The sequence below is a fragment of the Entelurus aequoreus genome, linkage group LG03 (genome assembly GCF_033978785.1).
Source record: "Entelurus aequoreus isolate RoL-2023_Sb linkage group LG03, RoL_Eaeq_v1.1, whole genome shotgun sequence".
NCBI classification, from domain to species: Eukaryota; Metazoa; Chordata; class Actinopteri; order Syngnathiformes; family Syngnathidae; genus Entelurus; species Entelurus aequoreus.
This window is the reverse complement of record NC_084733.1, coordinates 23,710,874-23,734,711: the sequence shown is the minus strand read 5'-3', so window position 1 is coordinate 23,734,711 and position 23,838 is coordinate 23,710,874. Positions and strand designations below refer to the sequence as shown.

General features: G+C 38.0%; 1 protein-coding gene and 1 long non-coding RNA gene across 2 annotated transcripts in view; one reads left to right on the top strand and one right to left on the bottom strand.

The window, feature by feature from the left end:
* The window catches only part of cnksr1 (connector enhancer of kinase suppressor of Ras 1), a 66,253-nt gene that overhangs the window by 6,849 nt on the left and 35,566 nt on the right, over positions 1-23,838 (bottom strand). Inside the window, exons 9-19 of the mRNA XM_062041500.1 lie at positions 18,867-18,995; positions 18,344-18,462; positions 9,389-9,513; positions 6,865-7,040; positions 6,751-6,784; positions 6,497-6,672; positions 4,216-4,289; positions 4,054-4,125; positions 1,835-1,905; positions 1,622-1,683; positions 1,447-1,537 (exon numbers count right to left, since the gene is read on the bottom strand). Coding sequence (XP_061897484.1) covers positions 1,447-1,537; positions 1,622-1,683; positions 1,835-1,905; positions 4,054-4,125; positions 4,216-4,289; positions 6,497-6,672; positions 6,751-6,784; positions 6,865-7,040; positions 9,389-9,513; positions 18,344-18,462; positions 18,867-18,995 — 1,129 coding nt within the window. The remainder of the gene's footprint in view (positions 1-1,446; positions 1,538-1,621; positions 1,684-1,834; positions 1,906-4,053; positions 4,126-4,215; positions 4,290-6,496; positions 6,673-6,750; positions 6,785-6,864; positions 7,041-9,388; positions 9,514-18,343; positions 18,463-18,866; positions 18,996-23,838) is intronic.
* Positions 9,408-23,213, top strand: LOC133646292 (uncharacterized). Its single transcript, XR_009825267.1, has 3 exons — positions 9,408-9,554; positions 22,252-22,347; positions 23,193-23,213. It is a non-coding gene; the product is annotated as an uncharacterized LOC133646292 (long non-coding RNA).

The following is a 23,838-nucleotide window of genomic DNA, read 5'->3' as shown; positions in this document are numbered from 1 at the left end:
TGCCTGAACCACCTCATCTGACTCCTCTCAATGTGGAGGAGCAGCTGCTTTACTCTGAGCTCCTCCCGAATGTCTTTGTGCCAGTCCCCAAAGTCCCCCCAATTTGAGTTTATTATAAGGAAATTGAGTTTATTTAGTTCTATTTTTCAATATCAAATGGTTCAAGTTGGTCCAAAAAATGATTGTAGTTTAAAAAAAGAATTTTAAAATTTTTTTTTAGAATTTCAGGTGCACTTTAAACTTTCTCTGTTACAGACAAAAAACATGTAAATAAAGTTATTCTTGGTTGTGTGTTGATCAATATTTATTTTGTTGTTTTCTTTAATATTAATGAGGATACAATGTTACGCAGAGATGTACTTATAACAAATTCATACACAAATTATTAGGGGTGTAACGATTGATCAATATATCGGTAGATCAATTTATATTCCTAAATTTCAAGTATATCGATCTGTGCTTGGTAAGTTTACCTTCCGAAAGATAGGTATTGAAACAGAATCGTTTTAAAAGGGAATCAAACAATTTTATCGATACTAAGATATTAGGTCTATTTGCCCGTCCGTCTGTGGCGTCATAAAAAAAAATGGCGGAGGTTCAAGAAAGGTCAGAAACGCAAACGCCACAAGACAATATCAGAAATGACAACAAAAAAACATTCAGCTACAGCGTGCTTACAAAAGCCTCAACGAAATAAAGCCACAAAATGTTTAGCCACAAAAGCATCGGCCTCTGGAACACAACAACTGGCAGCCAAGAAGCAAGGCATTTCATCAGAAACACAAATACAAGAGATGGAAGAAAGCGGTTATGGAAATTAGGAAGCGAGGGATCTACATTATCAACAGTGATTACACCTGGGACGCTGTCCGTCGTTAGGGATACCAGGGTGGAGAACAAATATTATATGGGTCAGGGAACTTTATTCAGCAGGTTAATCTACTGTTAAAATGTTGGTTACTGTACTTTTATAAAAAATTTGCTTGAATGTTGAAAATGTGAGCAGAAAATGTTTCCTCTTGTTAATTCAACCTAAAGTGTTCGTTGCACTTTATTCAAATAAGACGTGAATGCATTGGCCATTAATTGTTGTTTACTTGTAATTCCTTTACAAGAAATAAGAAGAATAAAGAAAACCTCACCTGCAGTGTCCAGTATCCAGTATTTATGTCACAGTCATACTGCTTGATTGTTTTTGCTAAAATGTTACTGAATCAATTTCAACTCACTGGATCGTTTCAGAGGGTATTGTTCTTAAACAATTAGATTGTCCCTGAATAATATCGCCAACCACAATTATCAAATCGAATCGTAGTCAAAACAAATTGTTACACCCCTACAAATTATGCTGTTTATTGTGGCGTGGAGACTGGGCGGAGGCAAAAATGTGTAAACATTGAGTAGCACTGACCTGAAGTAAATAAAACATCATGTTGGGTTTCATACCTGACCCTTTGCTGCTCCCTGTTGCAAGACTTGACAATGGCACCTTGTTGGTTTTGCGTTTGGGGCGAGGCAGAGTGCTGGACTGCACTTTCTGTCACATATATCAACAAACCTTTAGACTTTCTTGTCCCACCCAAAAAAAAAATCCTGTGTTTACATATAAATTTATACCGACCTTATTTCTTCTTCGGGGTGATGGGGAGCTCTCTGTCTCCGATTCAGTCTCACTGTAGCACTCTGCACAAAACACAAACATAATCCATGACATTTAACACACATATATTCATCTAATACGGCTTAAGGGCAATGTGTGTTTCCATAATGGCTAATAATAATATGTTAACAAAAATAAACTTGTATTTTTAACAGAATCAACATTTGAGAGTACCTTCTTCACTGTCTGGACCTGGGCTAAGCTTCTTGTGCTTATGTATGGCTGTGATGAGAGAGTTAATCCACCTTAAGAGAACAACATGTTGATTTAAAGTGTTAATAAAGTGTACAATTAAAACCATCATGGTGTTAACAATGGAAGGTGTCCTGTGTGAAATAAACAGCAGGGGGAAGTGTAGACCAACAGCTGTTAAGGTCTGACTTCAGTCCTTAAAACGAATAGACATTTGAGAGTCAGTGACTTTATTGCAGTGACATGCAATCAGGCAAGGTGCAGAGCCTGCATCATAAGATAAATATTAATAGTTGTCCATTGAACTGTCATAAATGTATCATCCCTATGATTCAAATTGTAAACGTTTTAAGTAAAAATTGTTAAATTTCTACATTGCACATGTTGGTGTTTTTGTTTTATTATTTATATATGCATGGTGCAATTACTCCTTTCTAGTTTTATATTGCGCTTTACTTTTGTTGCTGTATGTAACAATGGTGCAGCACTGTCCTCTTTTATGTCCTCTATGTTTTTTAATGTTTCCCTCGTTTACGTTTTGGTTTAAACCCCTTCAAGACTGCGCAACAACCTTTGCGCTACAATTAATACTTTTTTGGTGGACTTTTTTAAATCTGAACTGCAACCACATAATTTTCCCATTGTGAGATAAATAAGAAGTTATCTTGTCCTATCATTTCCAAATATTTGGTAGAAACCCTTCATAAACTGGGTTGGATAGCGCATGTCCGCCTCGGTTTGTTAGCATGTCGCCAATGTAAATTTGGCAGAAACATTAATTGTACAGCAGCCTTACGTCATTATTCTTGCTAATCCAGTGATAAAATACAGATAACTGTGAAGGAGTGAGGGCGTACGTGAGCTGGCAGTTGTTTGTTGCCGCCGTCTTGCTAAAGAGCCAAAAAAAACTAAAATAAAAAAGGGAGGAGTCTTACGACAAAGTAACAGAGCTTTTCCTAGAGAATAATAACGTTGTGGTTTTAATACGCTGCTGAGTCCAAATGAGTTTTGCATGTTCTCCCCGTGACTGCGGGGGTTCCCTCCGGGTACTACGGCTTCCTCCCACCTCCAAAGACATGCACCTGGGGATAGGTTGATTGGCAACACTAAATTGGCCCTAGTGTGTGAATGTGAGTGTGAATGTTGTCTGTCTATCTGTGTTGGCTCTGCGATGGAGTGGTGACTTGTCCAGTGTATACCCCGCCCGAGAGGGACAAGCAGTAAAAAATGGATGGATGGATGATTTTATTCATTCCACAATGTGCCTGTCTAAGTCTGTTCTCTCTACGTAGAAGTCAGATCAGTCACCCCCCAATGATGTCATCAGTGGACGACTGTGTAGTTGTTAAAGTTATGAAGTTCCGATTAATGCGGAATTATGTGAAAACTACGTTTTTACCTAAGTGAATTATTTTCTTCTTTTAACCCAGTGGGACATTCTATTTTAATTATCTTTAAAGCCAAACAGGACATAAAAGTCCACTAGTGGCGTTTTTAATAGAGTAAAAGCATTTCGGATTCCTTTTTTTTGCTCAAAAATCTCAATATACTTCAGTCCTAAACATCAATATTAAATATGTAATGTTTTTAATTTCTTATTTTTGAAGGCGTTGTAATCAGATAATGTCACAGGTTTAAATTAGTAATGTTATGCAAATGTATACTAAGTGAAAACTGTGACGTTTGAGAAATAAAGGGTCAAAATAAAAATGCTTGATATTTTTGTTAAGGGCTGAAGTAGATTAAAAGATTTGCGCAAAATAATAATAAAAAAAGTTTTTTAGCTTTGTGTTTATTGTGGAATAACTACCACTGTATCGTACACTTGTGAAATAATTCCATCCATCCATCCATTTTCTACCACTTGTCCTTTTCGGGGTCGCGGGGGGTGCTGGAGCCTATCTCAGCTGCATTCGGGCGGAAGGCGGAATGTTTTAATTGTACATGAAAAAACAACCACTTCGGAACAATAATGTATTGTATAATGGACTAACTACAAAATGTATGGCCAGAATAGCTAAACATTTTGCTGCAAGGACAGAAACGTCAGCCTTTGTCCCCAGAGAGGTCGCTAAAGAATTTGGATTAACATTGATTTGAGTCGCAGAATTTTAAGTTTGGAAAAAGAAGTCAGTACCTCACCAGCCATGGACGTCACAGCTCTGTCACAATCAATAAATTCAATTATTGCTTCTGCTTACTTGCTCATCTCGCTGACGTTGTCCGCGGCAAAGAAGAAGTTGTGAAATCGTTGGTGGCACATTTTAAACACACTGGGTGGAGTAATAAAAAGAAACAAAAAAATAATTAGCAGGTTACAGTAAACATATTAAACATGAATGAAAAAACACGGTGGTGCTTACTATTTTCTCTTGTGCTCGCCAGCGCTCTCTATGTTGTAACTGGCTATGTTGACCAAACCCTCTGCCTTCTCGTCCTGAAGGAAAACATGCAAAGAAATGTCAAAGTGAATGTTTTATACACAACATTTCAAAGGTTTAAAGCATCTGCAGAGTTACCGTAGATGAAGCCACCTAATGCCAAACACTCATGACACTTGCACTGCTGTAATGTTAATGATTTTTCGGACCCGACGCTAATTAGCGACCCCAGTGTTTTTTTACAGTTGCAGACCAAGCATCAAGCGATGAAAGGACACTGCCTTTAATTAAATAGAGGTGTTAATTTGAGCATTTACGTAACTATTCCAGAACTTAAGTGAGCAAGAAAGCAAGCCGGCTATCAAGGTATAGTTAGCGAGATAAAGCTACACAATGAATTCTTTGGTAGGATAGCTACTGGTTAGTTATTTACCTAATTACACAACTACATAGCCTCTTAATTGTAGTGGTTGTTTTCATAGCAGTGCTACATTAAAGTTGTTTTTCAAGTTACCAGCAGAATTACTTAGTTCAGTGGTCCCCAGATGTTTTGACCCAACAAAGTGACTTTAATCAAGGTTCCTTGAACACAGCACAGTTATGAGCTATAAGATACAAAAGTGAAACTTCAACATAACTTTGTCTAATGCTTCCACAAATAGATGAAAGGTAACATTTTTGATAAATCTATCACCTCATCCTGGTTCCCAAATGTTGGCGCTGTGAGTGAATACATACATGTGAGCTTTGATGATGTTATGTCTGCGTTGAGTGAACAGTAAAGTCTTCCATGCTTGCATTGGGTGTGAGCAGTGTTGCCAACTTGGCGATTTTCCAATCCTCTTGGTGACCTTTTTTTGTAAACAGCTACTAGCGATAAATCTAGTGATTTTTTTCCGGTTTTATAGGAGACTTATTTGTGTCTTGGAGACTTTGAGCTGAAAGCACGCAGCAGTGACAGGTGCTGTCGGTCAGCTGGTGCTGCTGCTGCGCCAGAAGAGCGGAGACCCTCACAGGGCGGGAATTGCAGCGGTTCACACATGCGCAAATCATTTGCCATCTGAACTTTTAAGGTGTGTTCCATTTGTACTGGGAAGTCGGAATTTCTGAGGTCCTAGCCCGAAGTTTGGTCTGGAATTTAAACGTAAATGTTTCTTTACTATCACATCACTGAATTTGATTTGCCTATTGTACACAGCCTCAGTCACTTACTCACCTTGTGTGTGCATGCGTGCGTGCGTGTGTCTTTGTGACAAAAGATGAACATCTAGCTAGCTAGCTCATCATATCAGTCAAGGCAGAAAGGAGACCCACATGCCTCCACAATGCCAATGAAATGCGCATGTGCGTAGCGGTTACTTTTTCCGCCGTGGTTTACAGAGTGAGATGTAAATGTAAATAGTTCTTCACTGTCATGTCAAGCTAATATAAATCACTGCAACGTCCCAATTCCATCGTTCATGTTAATGAGCCAGTCATTAAATTTGTTTCGTTAGTGAATATCACAACCCTCCAATCTCAACATTTAACAATGCAGAACAAAATTGATTTAAAAAAAACAACTTAGAATCAAAAGAATAAGGTTAATTTGCGGTTATAATCATACTTAACATTTTTTTAAACTCACTTTTGTATCTCACCTCCACCGTCCATTGGAATATTTTATGCAAATGAGGTGATGACGCCATCTAGCGACTTTTAGGAAATAATAGCTACTTTCCTTACCGAGGAGTTGGCAACACTGTGTGTAAGTAGTGTTACAGTTTCCTAATTTATTTTAAAAAACCTTATTATTGAACTTTTACAGCAAAATGTATTTAATCGTTACTTTTGCGGCATCTTATTTTATAACTGAGGGATTTAAATTAAAGACAAAACCATCTTAAACTCTTTACAAAAGCCCAAGCCATGATAATGTGGTTGTGGCCCTAAACAACCACATTGAGTGTTTACGCAACAGGCCAGGTCAGCATACTTGTTTTAAAGCACGTGTCCAAAAATATCAGTAGAGTGTGTGTGTGTGTGCGTGTGCGTGTGTGTGTGTGTGTGTGTGTGTGTGTGTGTGTGTGTGTGTGTGTGTGTGTGTGTGTGTGTGTGTGTGTGACAGAAAGAAAAGCTCCGATATGTAACATTTTGAAGCCACTTGAAGGTTTGCAAGTAGAAATCGCTAAACGACTAAATATACGATTTTTCAAACTGTTTCCTGTAGGAAAAAAGACAGTCTTCTTGACTTTACTTTGAATTCGACATTATTTATACCGACCTGTTGGCTGTTGTACCAGTAAATGGACGGCCCCTTCAGGACAAACCAGAAGCGTTGCCACTTCTGGGCGATGAAGACACTACTCTCCTTTCTCTTCTTCCACAGCCAGCCATCGCAGTCAGGGAGTACCAGCTCACGACAAGAAACCCGACGTCGACTGAGGGCTGTGGACATCCCTAGAACAAGACAGAACCGTCAACTAAATGGTCGAAGGCAAAAGAAAAAAAACTCTTGTATTCTGTAAGGACGCTCACCTTTCTTAGAACTCTTCTTTGTGTCTTTATTTCCCTGAGAAGAAACCGTAAATTTGTCAGTATGCAGCCGAACATCTAGCAAGCTAACGTTCTTTGTAAATATTTTCTTCTCACCGTGTGTCCCACCATTTCAGGACAGGAACAGACACTAGCTCTTTCTTGGCGTAACTCCTGGGATGAAGAATTTTCCAAAAATCCGTAGGGTGAAATGCTTCCAGGCGATGGCGTGCGGTCTCTACTTCTGTTTAGCCTCGGAGAAATACTCGGACCAACAAAACTATCAAACACGCCTGAAATAAAGAATAACAAGGTACAGATGTAGCTCAAATTAAGAGTTCCTTGACTTAATAGTATTTTGAGACAAAAGTTGTCTCTCAGCTAATTGTCACGCTTAAAGTTGCAAGGTAACATTTTAGTTACAAGCATCCCCGCCAATAGTTGGCATAGCAAATGCCACAGCGGACCCCGTAAATCTGCCCAAACCATCTGGTCTTACTCGTTGGCATTAGCTTATACCTTATCGCTAGACATTGACATAACATTGTTTTCCAAAGCATTGGAAGGAAGAAAGTGAGTGTGAAGGACAGTGCTGAGAAGAAGTGGATGACATTCATTAAATTAAATGAAAAAATAATCACAAACACAACCAAGTGCATCACCAATTTGACGAAGCAATTCAAACCTATCACTGCTAGTCTGCACCATGCTAAAACAGAGTCTAACGCCAGCCAAGGATGTTAAAATAATATCTAAAAGGCAGACATTTATCAATGAAAATATGTAGAAGCTGCTGATGGTGTGTTTGATGGAGAAGCAGCTCGAAGGAGGTACTGTAGAAGTCTGCTCTTCAAGTTAAAGGCTGTACATTATCATAACATTTGATTTTGTACAATATTCATTGTCTAAAAGTTTATTTTTCCTTTTTAGATGGCATGTTACATGTTAAATTGGTGCTGTTTTGGGGGGGCTAAACACCATTTAAACTGATTTTAATTCATTTAATTTCAACCACAGAACCAATTAAGCTCTTAAAGTGAGGTTCTATTGTACTATGTTCTCAAGACATTCAATCAACCTGGACTGGACTGTTCAGTTTTTCTTAGAAGGCCTTTTGAAGTCCAAGACTAGATCTGACCAATCTAAATCTAAGAGCATGAACTGATGAAGCCTACTTGGTTGAGAGGTGAAACTGAACAGTCCAGTTATGATCAATTGAGTGCCCTAAGAGTACGATGACCTGGATGAATAAGAACATCCCAAGACATAATGTACTAATCCCAGATTGTTGATACTTTATTCTGGTCAACTCGGAATCCATCTGATGGCATCCTTCGAATTAAAGTAGGGATGGAAATTGGAAGCTGGTGCTTGTTCAGAACCGGTTCCCAGTGTATCAATTCCTTGGAATCGCTCGCCATTTCGTCAAGCGGTTTTCTTAACGATTCTTCCGGGTGGAGATGACGTCATTGCGCAACAGCGTTACTTTTAATAATTCCAAGGTTGCTATTTCATCAAGAGGAGGACGTACGAGCAATATGCTGAAACATTTGAACATACAGCATGCGATGAATGTCGCGGTTATGAACCGCGCCGATCTCATCCCAGGCAGCAGCAGTCATCTGACATAAATACAACAGGTACTAATACCGCCTATCATGTTAGCGCTATTACCTGTTAAATTCAAATTTATGCCTTCTCATTCAGATGAGCATGAGGAGACATATTCTGACCGGTTTGTAGGTGGGCAGTAATGGCTCCAGTTCACGTCTGTCGTGAGCTTTCACCGCGGCAGGGAAGAGTACCACTCGGTCAGGAACGACGAATGTCACCGAACAGTGACTAAGTTTATGGTCAAAAGTTTGCAAAAATTTGCCACATATATTCTCCTTTTTTCGGTAGATGAGTATATAGTCAGAGAAAAGTTGCAGGTTTTCCTCCAACCACATTTTCACTCAGTCATTATATTATACAGGTGGAACTCATAAAATTTTAATATTGTGTAAAAGTTAATTTATGTCAGCAATTCAAATTCCATTGTGAAACTAATGAGTTATATAAACTCATTACATGCAAAGTGAGATATGTCAAGCCTTTATTTTAATACAACTTTGATGATCATGGCTCACAGTTTTTGAGAACCACACATTTTCAATTCAAGGTTTTCATAAGTTGTAAGCCATAATCATCAAAATGATGCCAAAAGAAGGCTTGAAATACTGTATTTTGTTTTGCATGTTATGAGCCTGTCATTCTGTTAGTTCCACCTTGTAAATCTAAACAAACCTTTGCACGGGATATTTTCGAGGCAGGTGACGAAGATTCTTAAAATTTCATGTGAAATTTCCACATAGGTTTTCTTTTGTTAAATTCTACAGAATTGTTTTATTTATTTATTTTCTAAATAGTTTTTCTATGCTATGTGCCTTTTAAGACCGCACTGGTGGCTTTGTAAGGTCAGGTTAGCTCTGAACTAAACAAAATTGATGCTAATCCACCTTTTTGAATCGTTAAGCAGAATCGAAAGTGGAATTGGAACCGGAAAAACCTTATCAAATTCCCATCCCTAGATGAAAGCATAAGAAAGGCAAATGTAAGGACTTCCGATGTATCTCAAAGGGTTCCTGTTGTCTTACAGTACCTGAGGCTGATGGATCGTCTTGCTGGTCTGGAGTGAGCCTCCCTTCAAGCTCCTTGTCGGCAGACAGCTCGGACTCCTCCTGTCCCATAGGCTGGTCAGTCACTTCTGGACCTTGAACGGCTCTCCTGGAATATGAAGAAACTGACCTTGAAAGCTTCGTTTACCAGTAAAGTTGGCTTATTTTTGTGCAATGTATTCCCACCTACTCCATCCATTTATCTAAGACCATCTGTTCTCCATCACCTCTCGCTGTCTCCTTAAACCCCCTCAATCACTCCCTTTCCTCCTCCTTCCTCCATTTATCTGTCTACTCATTTCTTCCCATCTTCCAGCCCGTCGTAGGCCGTGGCTGTACAAAGTGGAATGTACTTACTTCATTGCAAAAACCAACTGCGATATGTCAGGTTGCGAGGTCAATGTTTTGATGGAAGTTTCCATGCTGACGAGTACATTTTTAAAGGTTCCATTAGCCAGCCAGTTAACATGCATAATAATGAAATGTACCTTTTTAACAAGTACCATGCATCTAGAAAGTAGTGAGCAGAGTTACTTTGTTTACTAGTATTCATTTTCAGTATTCATTCATTTTACATTCAAGTGTATAGTAGGGAGGAAACAATGTGAATTGTAGTTGCTACCTAGCTCATGTTACAGTCAGTTAGTAGTTAAAACAATTTAGATTTTGTTTTACTTATGTAGTACTGTAGTCTAATAGCTACAGAGAACAGATAGTCATTTATGTAAGAAACACACCATGTAATTTTTTGTAATTTTCTTTTAATTTTACTGTTGTTTTTTCAGATGATGATAAATTGTAGATGCTATTTTGTTTGAATTGTGTAGATGGGGAGTATTTTTGGTTTGTTGTCTTCGACATAAATGATTAAATTAAATAACACTGACTTGTTGACTATGCATTGCTGCCGTTCCTTGACAATGGCAACTTAGTTCAAGTTAGTTAGGTTAAACTATGTACCATTGTCCATTGCTATCTGGGTAACAAGTATTAGTTAGTTGTTACTTAGTTAGCTTTCTAACCCAAGTAATTGTTGGGAGTATGGCTATTAAGACTACTGTAGTGCATAACATTTTGTAGAGTACATTTAGTAGCTAGTAATTGTGGGTGATGCAGTATTTCAGACCACAATCCGGTCATGTTTGACTGTTATTTGAATAGCAATGTGATATTGCCTGTTCCTGGGCGCATTGGCCGTTTTATCAAGCCTGACACTACTGCTAGCTTTTCCCCTCTGTTCACTCCTGCAGTGCAGATCAAATGAGTACTGTCACCTCTTCTGACACAGAGCAGCTAATGGGCACATTTGTTTCTATTTGTACCAATGTGCTGGATAAATTGGCTCCACTGAAAGTTATGCGCCGGACATCCAAACATTGGTTGTGGCTCAATGACATCACGCATGCAGCGTGGTGTGAGTGTCGTAAGGCAGAACGCAGCTGGTTGAAGGACAAACTACAGGTGACATACCAACTCCTAAGAGACAGTTGGAGAAAGTATCAAGATGTTGGGAAGGCTGAAAAAACCAAGTGTTTCTCTGACTTAGTTTCAAATAACATTTATAAGCCCCGGGTTCTTTTTTAAACAATTGGTTCCGTTTTAAATCCCAGTCCATCCATCATGCTGGAAATGTCATGCGAGACTTGTGACAATTTCTTGCATTTTTTTTTTAACAACAAGGTTGCTACTGTCAGTGCTAACATATCATCCCCGTCTCTTTTTCTTGCTATGTCGACAAATTGTGTGAACGTTTTTAATGAGTTTGAACCTATGTCACTATCAGCTCTCACTGACTTGGTTAATATACTGAAAGCTAGCTCATCTCCCACTGACCCTGTCCCGCCTCTCTTTTTCAATGAGGTATGGGCAACAATTGGCCCTATTGTGAAGGATATAGTCAACAGCAGCCTGACTTCTAGGGTTGTGCCTTCCTACTGTAAAAAGGCAGATGTTGAACCTTTGTTAAAAAAGACCAGTCTTGACCCTTCTGTCTTGTCCAACTACCGGCCTATTTCTAAGCTCCCATTTGTATCCAATATTTTAGAGGAGAGTGTTTTAATGCAGATACAGCCTTTTTTAAATGACAGTGGCATTTTAGATACTTTTCAGTCAGGTTACAGAGCCTTCCACAGCACTGAGTCGGCACTCTTAAAAGGTTTTTAATGACTTGTTTTCAATGACTGATTCTGGTAGTTCAGCCATTTTTTTGCTTTTAGACCGGACTGCTGCTTTTGACACAGTTGACCACACAATTCTTTTATCTCATTTGGAAGACTATGTAGGTGTCAGGGGGACTGCTCTGAAGTGGTTCAAGTTTTATCTGTCAGGGAGAAGTTTCTGTGTAAAATTGGGGGACTCAACTGGATCCATCACCCCCATTGACTGTGGATTCCCCAGGATAATTTCTTAGGCCCATCCTGTTTGCACTTTATGTCATTCTCTTTGGTGCAGTATTATGAAAGCATGGCATCTTTTATCATTTTTATGCAGATGACTGCCAAATATACATATTTGCCAATTTAAAAAAATCATCGTACCCCCCTGACACCCCTACTTGAGTGCTTAAATGACGTCAAGGCCTGGTTGGCGCAGAATTTTTTAAAGCTAAACGAGGAAAAAACTGAAGTTGTGCTGCTGGACAACAGTGACCCTCTGCTTGACCTGGACTTTATTAAGAACTCTGTATGTCCCACAGCCACCAGCCTTGGAGTCATTATAGACCATGGTTTTAAATTTGACAAACAAATCAACGCCATTGTTAAACCGTTGGCTTTTATCAGAGATTAAATATTGTCTATCTTTTAAACAATTTGAACAGGTCATGCACACTTCTAACTCATCACGTCTGGAGTACTGTAATGCACTTTACACTGGAATAAGATCAAATTCATAGTATTATTTCATTATTCATATTATTATCATTTATTATACCAATTCCTGGCATACTGCAGCGGATGTGTGACATTCCAGACATTTAGATGTAAGTATTAAATAAATTAAGTTTAAATCGTTACCAGATAGAAAAATTAATTGAGAAAAAGTATTGTCAAAATATGCAGATGCATCTAAAGCTTTAAAAGATAAAGTATGAGCTTCAGCAATTATTCCACAACATAGTTTTGAAAATAATTAGTGACAAGTTATCTTTTTTAAGGGGGAATTAATAGCAATTTACATGGTAGTTAAATGGACAGAGAAAAATAAAGTAAGTAAAGTAGAGGTACATTAATCAGCATAAAAATATAGCTTTAGAAACAAGACAGAATTTAATATATGAAATAGTTCCGAAAATCTTTCAAATAAATAAAGCTGGAAGCGTGGTAAAGTCAATAAAAAATGGCACGATAGTTGGAATAAAGAAAGAAAAGGTAAGATGAATTACAAAGTCCAGAGGAGTGTAGTAATAAATAAGAGGAGGCAATACAACTAGGAAAGAGGAAGATAGCATTGCTAGAATGAGGTTATGTCATTAATATCTGGTAACACTTTAGTATGGGGAACATATTCACCATTAATTAGTTGCTTATTAAAGCGACAAAGACTTAATTTAGAGTTATTTAGACACTAGGGGAACATATAAGGGTTAGGGTTACTAATAAGCAATAATTCTGAGGTTATTGAGGGAAGACTCTTAGTTAATGGCTTGCTGGTTGTATAATAAGGCCATGCAGAATAAGGTATTAATATGTACTTAATAATGACTAATTAAGAGCCAATATGTTACTAATTTGCATGTTAAAAAGCAATTAATTAATGGTGAATTATGTGTTCCTCATACTAAAGTGTTACCAAATATCTCATTGAAATTAATAGGGAAACATAACACAGGCCTGTTTGATTGTTGTAATCAAATAAATGTAGAGCATGTATTAATACTAGAGGTAGGAGTCTTTGGGTGCTTCACAATTTGATTACAAATCAGGAGCTAGGATTCTATCAAAAATCGATTAATATTGCATCTTTAATTCATGTATATTGATGCTGTTTTAAAAAATTTTGTTTCACTAAATACAGATACGTCACAAAATAAAGGGGTGGTCGAATCTCTCGGTGAGGTGGCTTGCTGCAGTCAGCCATTTTTAGAACTTTCTGCAGTACTTTATTTACACTAAATAAATAATCGATTATTGACGTTAACTAATCGATCTTTCAATCGCCCATGTCCGAATTGCAATTCATCTCAAAATTGAATATTTCCCCCACCTATAATACAGTGTATGAAATATAAAAGAGATAGGGAAATAATTAAAAATAAGATTACTGAAAGAAAAGGTTAGTATAGTTAAAATCGCGTCTCAACAACACCTGGGAGTCGAACTTTGCTTGCATTGCAAGCAGAACGGCTCCAGGCCTGTAGACACAACACCACTACACCCAGGACAATGGCCATATACACACACACACACACCCCCACCCCACGATTTCACCACAGCTTGCTTCCCCTTCGGGGTGATGGATGACTGAGTAGCGCTTTTTAGCGGCAGACGGCCTCCATGGCTCCAACTCCCCCCCACTGTTGCAAGTTTTTGTGATGATATGTAACATGTTTATGTGTGCTATGGCAAATTAGGTTTTTCCCTTGGACTCAGTCTGGACCCCCTCCTGGGTGTCCAGCCTTTGACTGATATTTTTTTACTCTTCCCACCCTTCCCCAATATCACCTGTTTCCCAACTTTTTTAAAGGAGCGCCGTAAGTGGCTGATCCGTTAGCGGCACAGTCTGCTCTTAGTGGGACTGTGCAGAAAATGTAATTTTAGTTGTTATGTCTTGTACATGTTAAAAATGGACAATAAACGGCACCTTGAACCTTGAAACATGTAGGGTACAAAGCAATACATACATTTTTAAAAAGACAGGGTTCAATAAAATAATTTAGACTAGGGTAAAATCTCGATTCACACTATTTCAGAAGGTGGCGGTCATGCACATCAAAAACGTGATTGCTAATCACCATTAAAAGAAGAAGGCAGGCCGTGTTGGCGTCTCAAACTATCTTTCACTCACAAAAGCGCCAACATTTAAAACCCATTCAACATTCTCCTGCTTGAAAAAAGAAGGCAACTACCCAATTTTATTCACTGTTGATTTGCTGTTTCTCCTTGTGTTCCCTAGGTTATATGTACTGTTTTACGGCTGCTATAAGTCTATTATTGTGCTGGATTTGTTGCAAAGATGTGCCTGATTTATTTGCCTCCTCTCTTGGCCAGTTCACACTTAAAATGTGTGCGTGCTTGTCAGTTACAGACTTGTAAATGTAGATTTAGAGCCCCCCCAAAGCAGTGTTTCGTAAAAAATTAAAATTCAGGGTTTGTCCTTAACTTTGACAGTGTACAAATAGAACCGGATGAATCCAACACTGTCAGTGTTACAAGCTTTGTAAGGGTCAATTTAGACTGCCTTAAAAGGAACCCACAGAGTCCCTGAAATCTGCCTTGAGAACCACTGTAAACTAGTATTCAATCAAACAGTGGCAACAGTGCAGGGAGAGCCGCTGAAGGTGAGGACATCAGTCTTAAGGTATAAATCAACATTAAAATAGGCCAAATCAATGTTAAAAAAAAGCCCAAAAATTTTGAACGCATCGTGACTCTAAAATCTCACTCTTGTCATTTTCTGAAACTTGGCAGCCCTGACTTCAGTATAATATTTAGATCATTACTTTGACAGACTACACAACATAGAACGCTAGACAGAAAGTTAGACATTGGCAAGTTAGACTAAAACTAAACGTAGTTTCTTAATCCCCTGACAGGAGAGCTAGTTGGTTAGTTAGCTAGTGAAGGATTTGAATATTTTTAATGCTAACTACTAGGGGTGTAACGGTACGTGTATTTGTATTGAACAGTTTCGGAACGGGGGTTTCGGTTCGGTTCGGAGGTGTACCGAACGAGTTTCCACACGAACATATTAAGTAGCCGCTAAAGTCTTAACAAGCTTAACGAGTCCTAAGCTAAAGTCTTTTAACAAGCTGCTCCGCTTCCTTCTGCCTCTGTCTCTGTCAGTACTCTACACAGCACCCAGCATTGTCCCACCCACACAACCATCTGATTGGTTACACACAGAGCGGTAACAGACAATCAGCAGTGCGTATTCAGAGCGCATGTAGTCAGTGCTTAGCGTTTAGCAGGTAAGCATCAGGCAGCGGACTCTCCCCAAATTATAATAAACACCTCCCAGTCAACTACTAGTAACACCACTATGAGCCCGTTGACCTTCTAGAAATATAGAAGGCAGCTCAGCTCGCTCGCAGTCCTGGTTTGAGGTGAAGGCTAATTCGCTTTTAGCGTAACGTTAGCTCATTTTGCGGTGTGTGTGTGTGTGTGTGTGTTACGGACAGCAAAGCCCTGTCTGTCCATTATTTCACTTTACCCTTTTCTGTGTTGATTGAGCTGTGTTGAAGCAGCAAAAAAGGGCATTATGTTAAATGAAGAGTTTCTGTCTCTGATAGTTGATATAATAATGTAACTGCATCATTAAGCCTACATGAACTCCATGGTGTTCAGGGATGAATAGTCTCTCCTATTGCTATTGTACTATTTTTTCAGCTATAGTTACATTAATCATTAGTAATGCAGCAGCCTAGTTTTGAATGGCAGGGTCCCTGCTATCACATGTTGATAAAAATATAACATTTACATAGTAAAAATCAACTACAGGCTTCCCAAATGCTGTAATAAATTAAGTATGATGAGTTGACTTGAAACTGTTTAATGTTGCACTTTTTATATGTAGAAGAAAAGTTGTGTCATTTTATTTAATCTGAGCAACAAATTGAGGCAGTTTAATGTTGATTAACGTGGGCAGAATTATTATAGTGTTCCCAATGTTAAAAGGATAAAGCCATTGTTTACAAATTTGGTAAATAAATAACCAAAACCGAGGTACGTACCGAACCCAAATTTTTGTGTACCGTTACACCCCTACAAACTACACATTTTGCTAACATACACCTAATAAAATGTATATTGATTTTACCATCATATTTTCAGCATGCTGACTATCATATAGTTTTTAAAGTATACCATTAGGTATTTCTGTAAATGGTTAGTTTTAAAGTCACACATATAAAGGGACACACAATAGAGCCCTGACAGGACGGTGTGAGGTATTTGCGAGCGGCAATAATCATCAAGATAAGCCCGCAGAGGAACAGTAACCATGTAAACCAGAGTCAGAAGGGACAAAGACAACTCAACCTCCGTTTGGAAAATGATGCATCAGTCCTTGGGAAGAAGGAAAAGACAGACATTTTGCAAGGAGACAGAGGTGGCAGGATGTCTCCATTTCCCTGCTTGTGGCCATGAAGGAATTGTATTTCTTTGCTTCAAACAATCACACTGTAAGATACATCTAAAAGAGTGAATCTGAAAATTGACAGCGATTTGGGAAGATTTATTAGCGATTAAATGAACACGCATAAGAGAATAAGTTCTCCTCCATTCACGAGCTAGCTAATTGTTGTTGTAATAAAAAAACACTTAAGGGACAGTGGAGCTCATACTCCAACAGCCTCCTTCAGCTTCGTTCCCACAGTGTGCGATTCAAGAACTCCTTTATTTCGCACTCCAACCAGCTGTATAATCACTCGCCATACAGCAATAGATGATATCTGTCTAATACCTGACCGCTTCTATGTTAGCTACCTCTCTTTGTTTATAATGTATATTTTCTGCTGGACTACTCCCCTTTTTTTGCTGCAGCTGTTACATATACTGTAATATTGTACATGGTAATCGGGATTTGTTATATATTGTATATATTATATAATATAATATAATAATACTATATCAGTATATATTATATACTGTATATATAATATGTAAATATTACATAGGTTATATTTATATTACTACTATGGTACATTTTTAGTCTACTTTATACCTTTTGTTTTCACCCTCCTTTTGTGCCTTGTGTGCACGATCCTTTCCATCCTTTGTAACTGAGCTACTGTGTGGAACAATTTCCCTTGTGGATCATTAAAGTTTGTTCTAAGTCTATAAGCAGTATGTAATTACTTTATAAACAAACTACACAACATAGAAAGCTGTATAGAAAGTTAGACATAAGCAAGTTAGTTTAAACTAAAACTAAATGTAGTGTCTTAATCCCTTGACAGGAAAGGTAGTTGGTTAGTTAGCTAGCCAGCTAATTGTAGTTGGAAAAGTAAAATACCTACGCATAATCTTTAGGTACGATAATTACTTTATCAACAAACTACACAACATAGAAAGCCATATAGAAATTAGACATAAGCATGTTGCATGTAGACATCAGAGCTAGTTGGTTAGTTAACTACTTAGCTAGCCAGATCATTTTAGTTGTAATAGGAAAATCATAATGTATAATTTTGAAGAAATTACTTTAACTAACTGCACAACATAGACAGCTAAATAGAAATTTAGACACAAGCAAATTAAACTAAAACTGCAGTTGGTTCGTTAGCTAGCTAGGTAATTGTAGTTGTATATCTTTAGGTAGTTTCTTTATTACTAACTACACAACATTGAAAGCTACATAGAAAGTTAGACATTAGCAAGTTAGATTAAACTAAAACTAAATTCTGTAGTTTCTTAATCCCTTGACAGGAGAGCTAGTTGTTTAGTTAACTAGTTAACTAAATATTGTAGTTGTAATAATAAAATACTAATACATATATTTTCTCGGTAATTACTTTATTAACTAACCACACAACATAAAAAGCTAGATAGAAAGTTATATATAAGCAAGTTAGTTTACATTAAACTAAAAGTGATGGGGGACAGGGGAGCTATTTAGTTAGTTAGCAGATTAGCTATGAAGCTAGAAAGCTTTATTCATTTGTTTAGTTAGAATATTAACATAGTAGTTCAACAGTTTAAACTGATAAGAACCCTTGATTACACTTTTGAAGATGAGCATATTTAAGATAGACATTCAAAGCAGCAAAGAAAAGTTCTGACCTGAAAGATAGAGACCTGACAGAAGCTGCTACCCGCTCGAATATGGAGTGCCGGGGATTGTCTTCTTCCTCCTCTTCTTCCTCTTCCTCTGAACTCTCCTCCTTATATTCCTCTTCGTCCTGTTCCACGAGACATGAATACAAACACAAGCATGTGAGTTTTGTATGGACGTATTAGGACCGCCTTCTGTTGAGGTCTCCATCGATTAATTCATTTCTGCATTGTGTCAATTCCTCAACGAGACCACAACACATGCACAACCTTGCCTCAAGCATGGAATCTTGTCAGGGCACACAGTTGATTTAAGTCCTCTTCTTGTGTTTTCACCCCTTACGGCACAAACTGGTTTTAAGATTAACATGGTGTTAGTCACAAGAGGGGTAAAACGCAGCAAGAGTGAGCACGTTTTTATAACTTCTTAGCTCATACATCAATTAAGACAGTGCTGGATAAATAGCAGCCGAATCTAATGGAAACTTTGTGACGGATCAGAGTGACTTGAACGAATGAATCCTTGAATGACCTGCGTAGTGGAGATCCGCTGGACTGGACCCCTGCGGCTCAGAGACCCGGAAGACTTCTTTAGGACCAGAGAGACCCCACTTGGATTCTCTCGTAGCTTCTTCACAAGGTTAGCCCTGCTCCAGCCCACCTAATATACCAAAAAATATAAAAGGTATTCTTATTTTTGATATGTTGCCTTTTTGTGACATGTGTCATGACACTTTCAGTCATTGAGTCAGTAAACAACATATTTTAATTGTAATTGTTTTATACATAATCTTTTAGGAACCAGCGTCCTCTACTTTGGATATTAGATTTTAGTCTATTTCAATAGTCAGAAATACAAATGTAAGTTAAAAGGCAATGTTCACACTGCATGGTATGATATCTAAATCTGACGTTTTTGTTAAATCCAATTTTTTTATGCAATCGCTGATGCGATATCTAATATGAACAGAATAGGTCCGTAAAATAACTTGCATGCGCACAAAACATGACGTCACCAGTAGGGATGGGTACCTTTTATATTTGAACCGATGTGCTAATTTCCAGTAAAAAGGGGATCGATACCAGTACACAACCGTACCAATTTTTGGTACTTCAATGTGTGCTTGTGTGTTCATAAATATTAATTGTTTTTAATTTAATGTTCAACAATGTACTGGGTTTGGTAACTGTGCTGTCCAGTTGTTTCTTACACTTCTGAGTCTCATTTGCAAGTATTTTGTAGTAGACTTTGCATGCAGTTGCTATTCCAAGATATTAGATGGCACTGCAATGTGTAGCATAGACAGAAAGCAGTCTAAACGAGAGGCGGCATCTTTGCTACCAATGACGTCTTCGGCTGTGTGCGAAAGCATGCAATTACGGTCATTGTGATGTTAGTTTTTTCGACAAAATTAACCAAAATAATAAGTCTAACTATAGTTCTAAACATACTCCACCTCGTAAACTTATAATAAAACATGCATTTTTTGGTCAAAGTACAATTTTGCCGTCATATTTGATGCACTATGCTGCTACATTCCTGCAGTGTTTAGTCACCAGCAGGCTGTCTAACACGCACCCGACTGCGCAAGAAACATAACAAAAATACAAAGAACAACCGAAAAAATTACTTATATACCCTTATTACCATTACTCGGACAAACTTTATTGATCCACTATCATCTATTATTACAAACAAAATGTGGTTTGTTTACTCTTTCAATGTCTACTCCGTCCGTCTATTTGTATTTGTGTTTGACTGTTCTGCTGCTACCGAATAGCATTATCTTAGTTTTACTGAGATTTAAGGATAGCCTGTATATGTCAAATCTCTTTATTTGTTAATTTCTTCTGTTATTATTTGTATTAGCTTCAGTGTGTTATCTCCTGAACAACACGCAGACGTTATGTTGTGTGTTGTGTGTGCTTCTGCAGTGTTGGCAGTGAACCTTCACTTCCCACACTTGTCTTTATTTTCGTGTTGTTGGGAAAGCAAAAAGCTTTCCGCATTTCTCGCGTGCGGCGCAGCCCCATGCTGCACAACAGAGAATTTATACACGTCAAAAAACAAACAAGGAATCGCCGCAAACACAGAGCATCAGCCAAAGTTACTAGCAATCATGGAACCCTGTAGTCACTTGAGTGCCTGTTGACAAATCATTTATAAGATCATCTGAAACCGGGTAGGCCATTGCTGGGATGTTACCGACGTCGCGTCCGGCTCACGTCTCGCCCAATGAATATCGGTGGTGGTCAAGCTAGCTTTGTTTTCAATGACTACTAGGCGCCATTTAGCCTTTCTCAACGAAAAAAATCCCTATGCTTGTGTTTTTTTCAGCTGTAGGAACCGTTCAGCTCGCGAAAATGATAACTGTTTTCCTTGAGAGGTTATCAAAAAGGGAAGAAAAGTGCAAGATTTGTGGAACAGACGACAGAAAAGCAGCTCACACTTCAGTCCAAGGAAGCAAAGTCAAAGAATGCATGAGTTTGCAGTGATTATTTCGGTAAACGTTTGTTTGATATACTTTTAACGGTTATTATTTCCCATTAAGTATTTTTTTGATATTTTTTGTATTTCTTTAACATGTTTGCTACAAGTGTTTCAAAAAGCGCCAACTCAGCGTATCTAAATAGAAGAAAGCAAATGTGAGTAAAACCTAAAACAGTTCAACTTTTACCAAAGGCAACAATCACAAATGAAGCTTTCAGCACATACACAACGTTGAGATCTAAAGTTATATTTTGATAAAGACTGGGAAAAACACGGCACTCTTAAACGGTGCGTGCACAGCAACAAATATGGCAGATTTAGACGCAAAGTTAAATCATGAAATGCAACCTTACCCGAGCAAAAACAATGTATATCTATCCGGGACACTCATGATACAAATTTCCTTGACCCAGTCGCACACAAAGAAGTTGTAGACCTCCATGCTTTTCCAAGTTTACATCTGTTTTGTCGTGTAGAATGACGTCTGCCGCACAATAGTTCTATATATCTGGGAACACGACCACCAACATCACTCGACAAATCTTTTTTTGATAAAGTATAGGGATCTATTCCATTGCATAGTTTGATTTTTTGCAGGAAGATTTAAGCCGCTTTTGTACTCGCATAGTTTGCGCGCTTTTTGCTGTGCAACAGCCATCTTAGCTTGGTAAACCACCACTGGTTTTCACTTCGGGGAAGAAGTCACATGTCGGAATACCAGCAATAGTCTTTCTACACACGACTCTGATGAATCTGAATCTAGTCTTTTGTTGTGCCGCACAGAGTTTTTACTTTCAGTATTGTTTTATTACACACCAGCTGTTTGATTGTAACGTGCATCTGAGTTGTAGTTGTCATTACCAAATTTGGGGGTGTTGAAATCGCCATGTAAAATCGCTAATGCTAATCAGTAGCATGTATATGACAATGCTAATGTCAATTAGCATCTAGCACATTTTGGAAAAGTGAAGCCTTACTTTAAGTCTGAGCGGCTTCTTTCAGGCATTCTTTCTTCGTTGGAATGAAAAAGTATAACATTACTAGGTATGTAACGATGGATCGATAGATCGATTTTAAATTCCTAAAATTCAAGTACCGGTATATCGATATGTGCTTTGCTAGTTTACCTTCCAGAAGATATATCTCTCAAAAATTGTTTAAAAAGGTAATGAATTGATTAATTGATACAAGAAAAGAGACATTCATTGTTTTTAGCACTTTTAAAGAAATAAAGACAGTGAACGTTACGTGAGTTTGTCGCCCGTCTGTGACGTCAGCGCCACGTCTCATCAGTCGTCAATACGGATACCGGCAGAGAAGCAGGCAAACGAGAAGTAAACAAGCCACCATTGCTATACAGTGTGTGGAAACACTTAGGCTTTTACAAAGACAGAGATGTTCTTAAAAAGTTGCTCACTGTTTGTAGGATACGTAAAAGACAATGGTGACACAACAAATCTATCAAACTACCTATGGTGCCTTGGGATTTCACACACGCCAACCACAACAGCAAAGGTAGCAGGTAAGTGTACTCTATTCAACCTAAACATATGATGGTTGCACTTTATTTTTGATATTAACTTTGTATTATATATATGTTCAAAAACAAAAGCAGAAGTAGCAGGTAAATCTACTGTTAAAATGTTGGTTACTGTACTTTTATTGAACATTTCTTGAATGTTAAAAATAAGAGCAGAAAATGTTTCCTCTAGTTAATTCAACCTAAAGTGTTGGTTGCACTTTATTCAAATATGTGAATGTATTAATTGCTATTAATTGTTTACTTGCCTGTTTGTAGCAATCATTAATTTATACCCAATTCCCTTAGAAGAAATAACAGGAATATAGGGAACTTCTCCTGCAATGTCCAGTAGCCAGTATTTATTTCACAGTCACGCTGGTTGATTTTTTTGGGTAAAAGTTACTGAATTGATTTCAATCGTTTTGCATCGCATCGTTTTAAATAAACTAATATCGTCCCTGAATCGGCAACCTCAAATTATGATTCTAATCAAAGTTAAAACTAATTGTTACATCACTAAACATTGCCTCCAGGCAGTTTGTCTGCGTCTGCTATGACTGCTCTTAAAGTGCTTGTTTACCCACCAAGTGATTAAGCCGTTTTACTTGAGCATAGTCCGCAACCAGCAAATGTGTTGAAATATGTTACCGTTTGATTTGACAATAATCGATACCTGGTACCTATAAAAGTACCGAATTCCCAACCCTAGTCACACGCGATGCAGTGTTTATTGGAGTAAACATGGGTGTAGGTTTCAGTGTTGGTGCATTTGTGGCAATTTGAAGGATGTGTAACAAGAGTCAACATTTTCTTAACCCAATTATTTCAATCTTGGCTTTTTACAGTTTGTGCAGTACTTTTCGACGTCTGTTCCGAGGATGTGTGGGTGAAGAGTCTGAGCTCAAGTAAGTTCAAAAACAGATTATTTTTTGCTTATTCAGCTTATTGCTTACACTGTTCCTTATGCCCACCCACCCCCTTCTCCGTCTGTCTGCCTGTCCCCCCTGCCCCTGGTGAGACACCACTTTAACTAACAAATTTTCTGGGGGAAACACTGTTATTAGTCCACCTTTTCTATTTGCGACAGTCTATTTTGGCAAAGAATTATGACGTTTATCGCATTTCGATGACATATAGGTCCAAGTGTCCAGACTGCAGTTGCATCGGATACATATCGGATTTATGACCACACACAAAAGAGGCCTGTGTCTGATTTTAAAAAATCAGAATTGCACTGTTTACACTTGTACAAAATAACAAATGTCCATTGTAGAGGACGTTGGCTCCCGGGAAAATTGTAGCTAGCAGGCGAAGTAAACTACAGAGCTTCGTAGCTCCTACCTAATAGCGAATAAGCTCGTAATAAAAATATTTTGTAAGAATTACTTGGGTTGTTATTTCCAAAATATATACAAGTTGTTTTTTTTTTTACTTCAAAGTAAACGTAGCTCTCTTTGACCACATGATCATACATTTTTAAGTATATTAGCA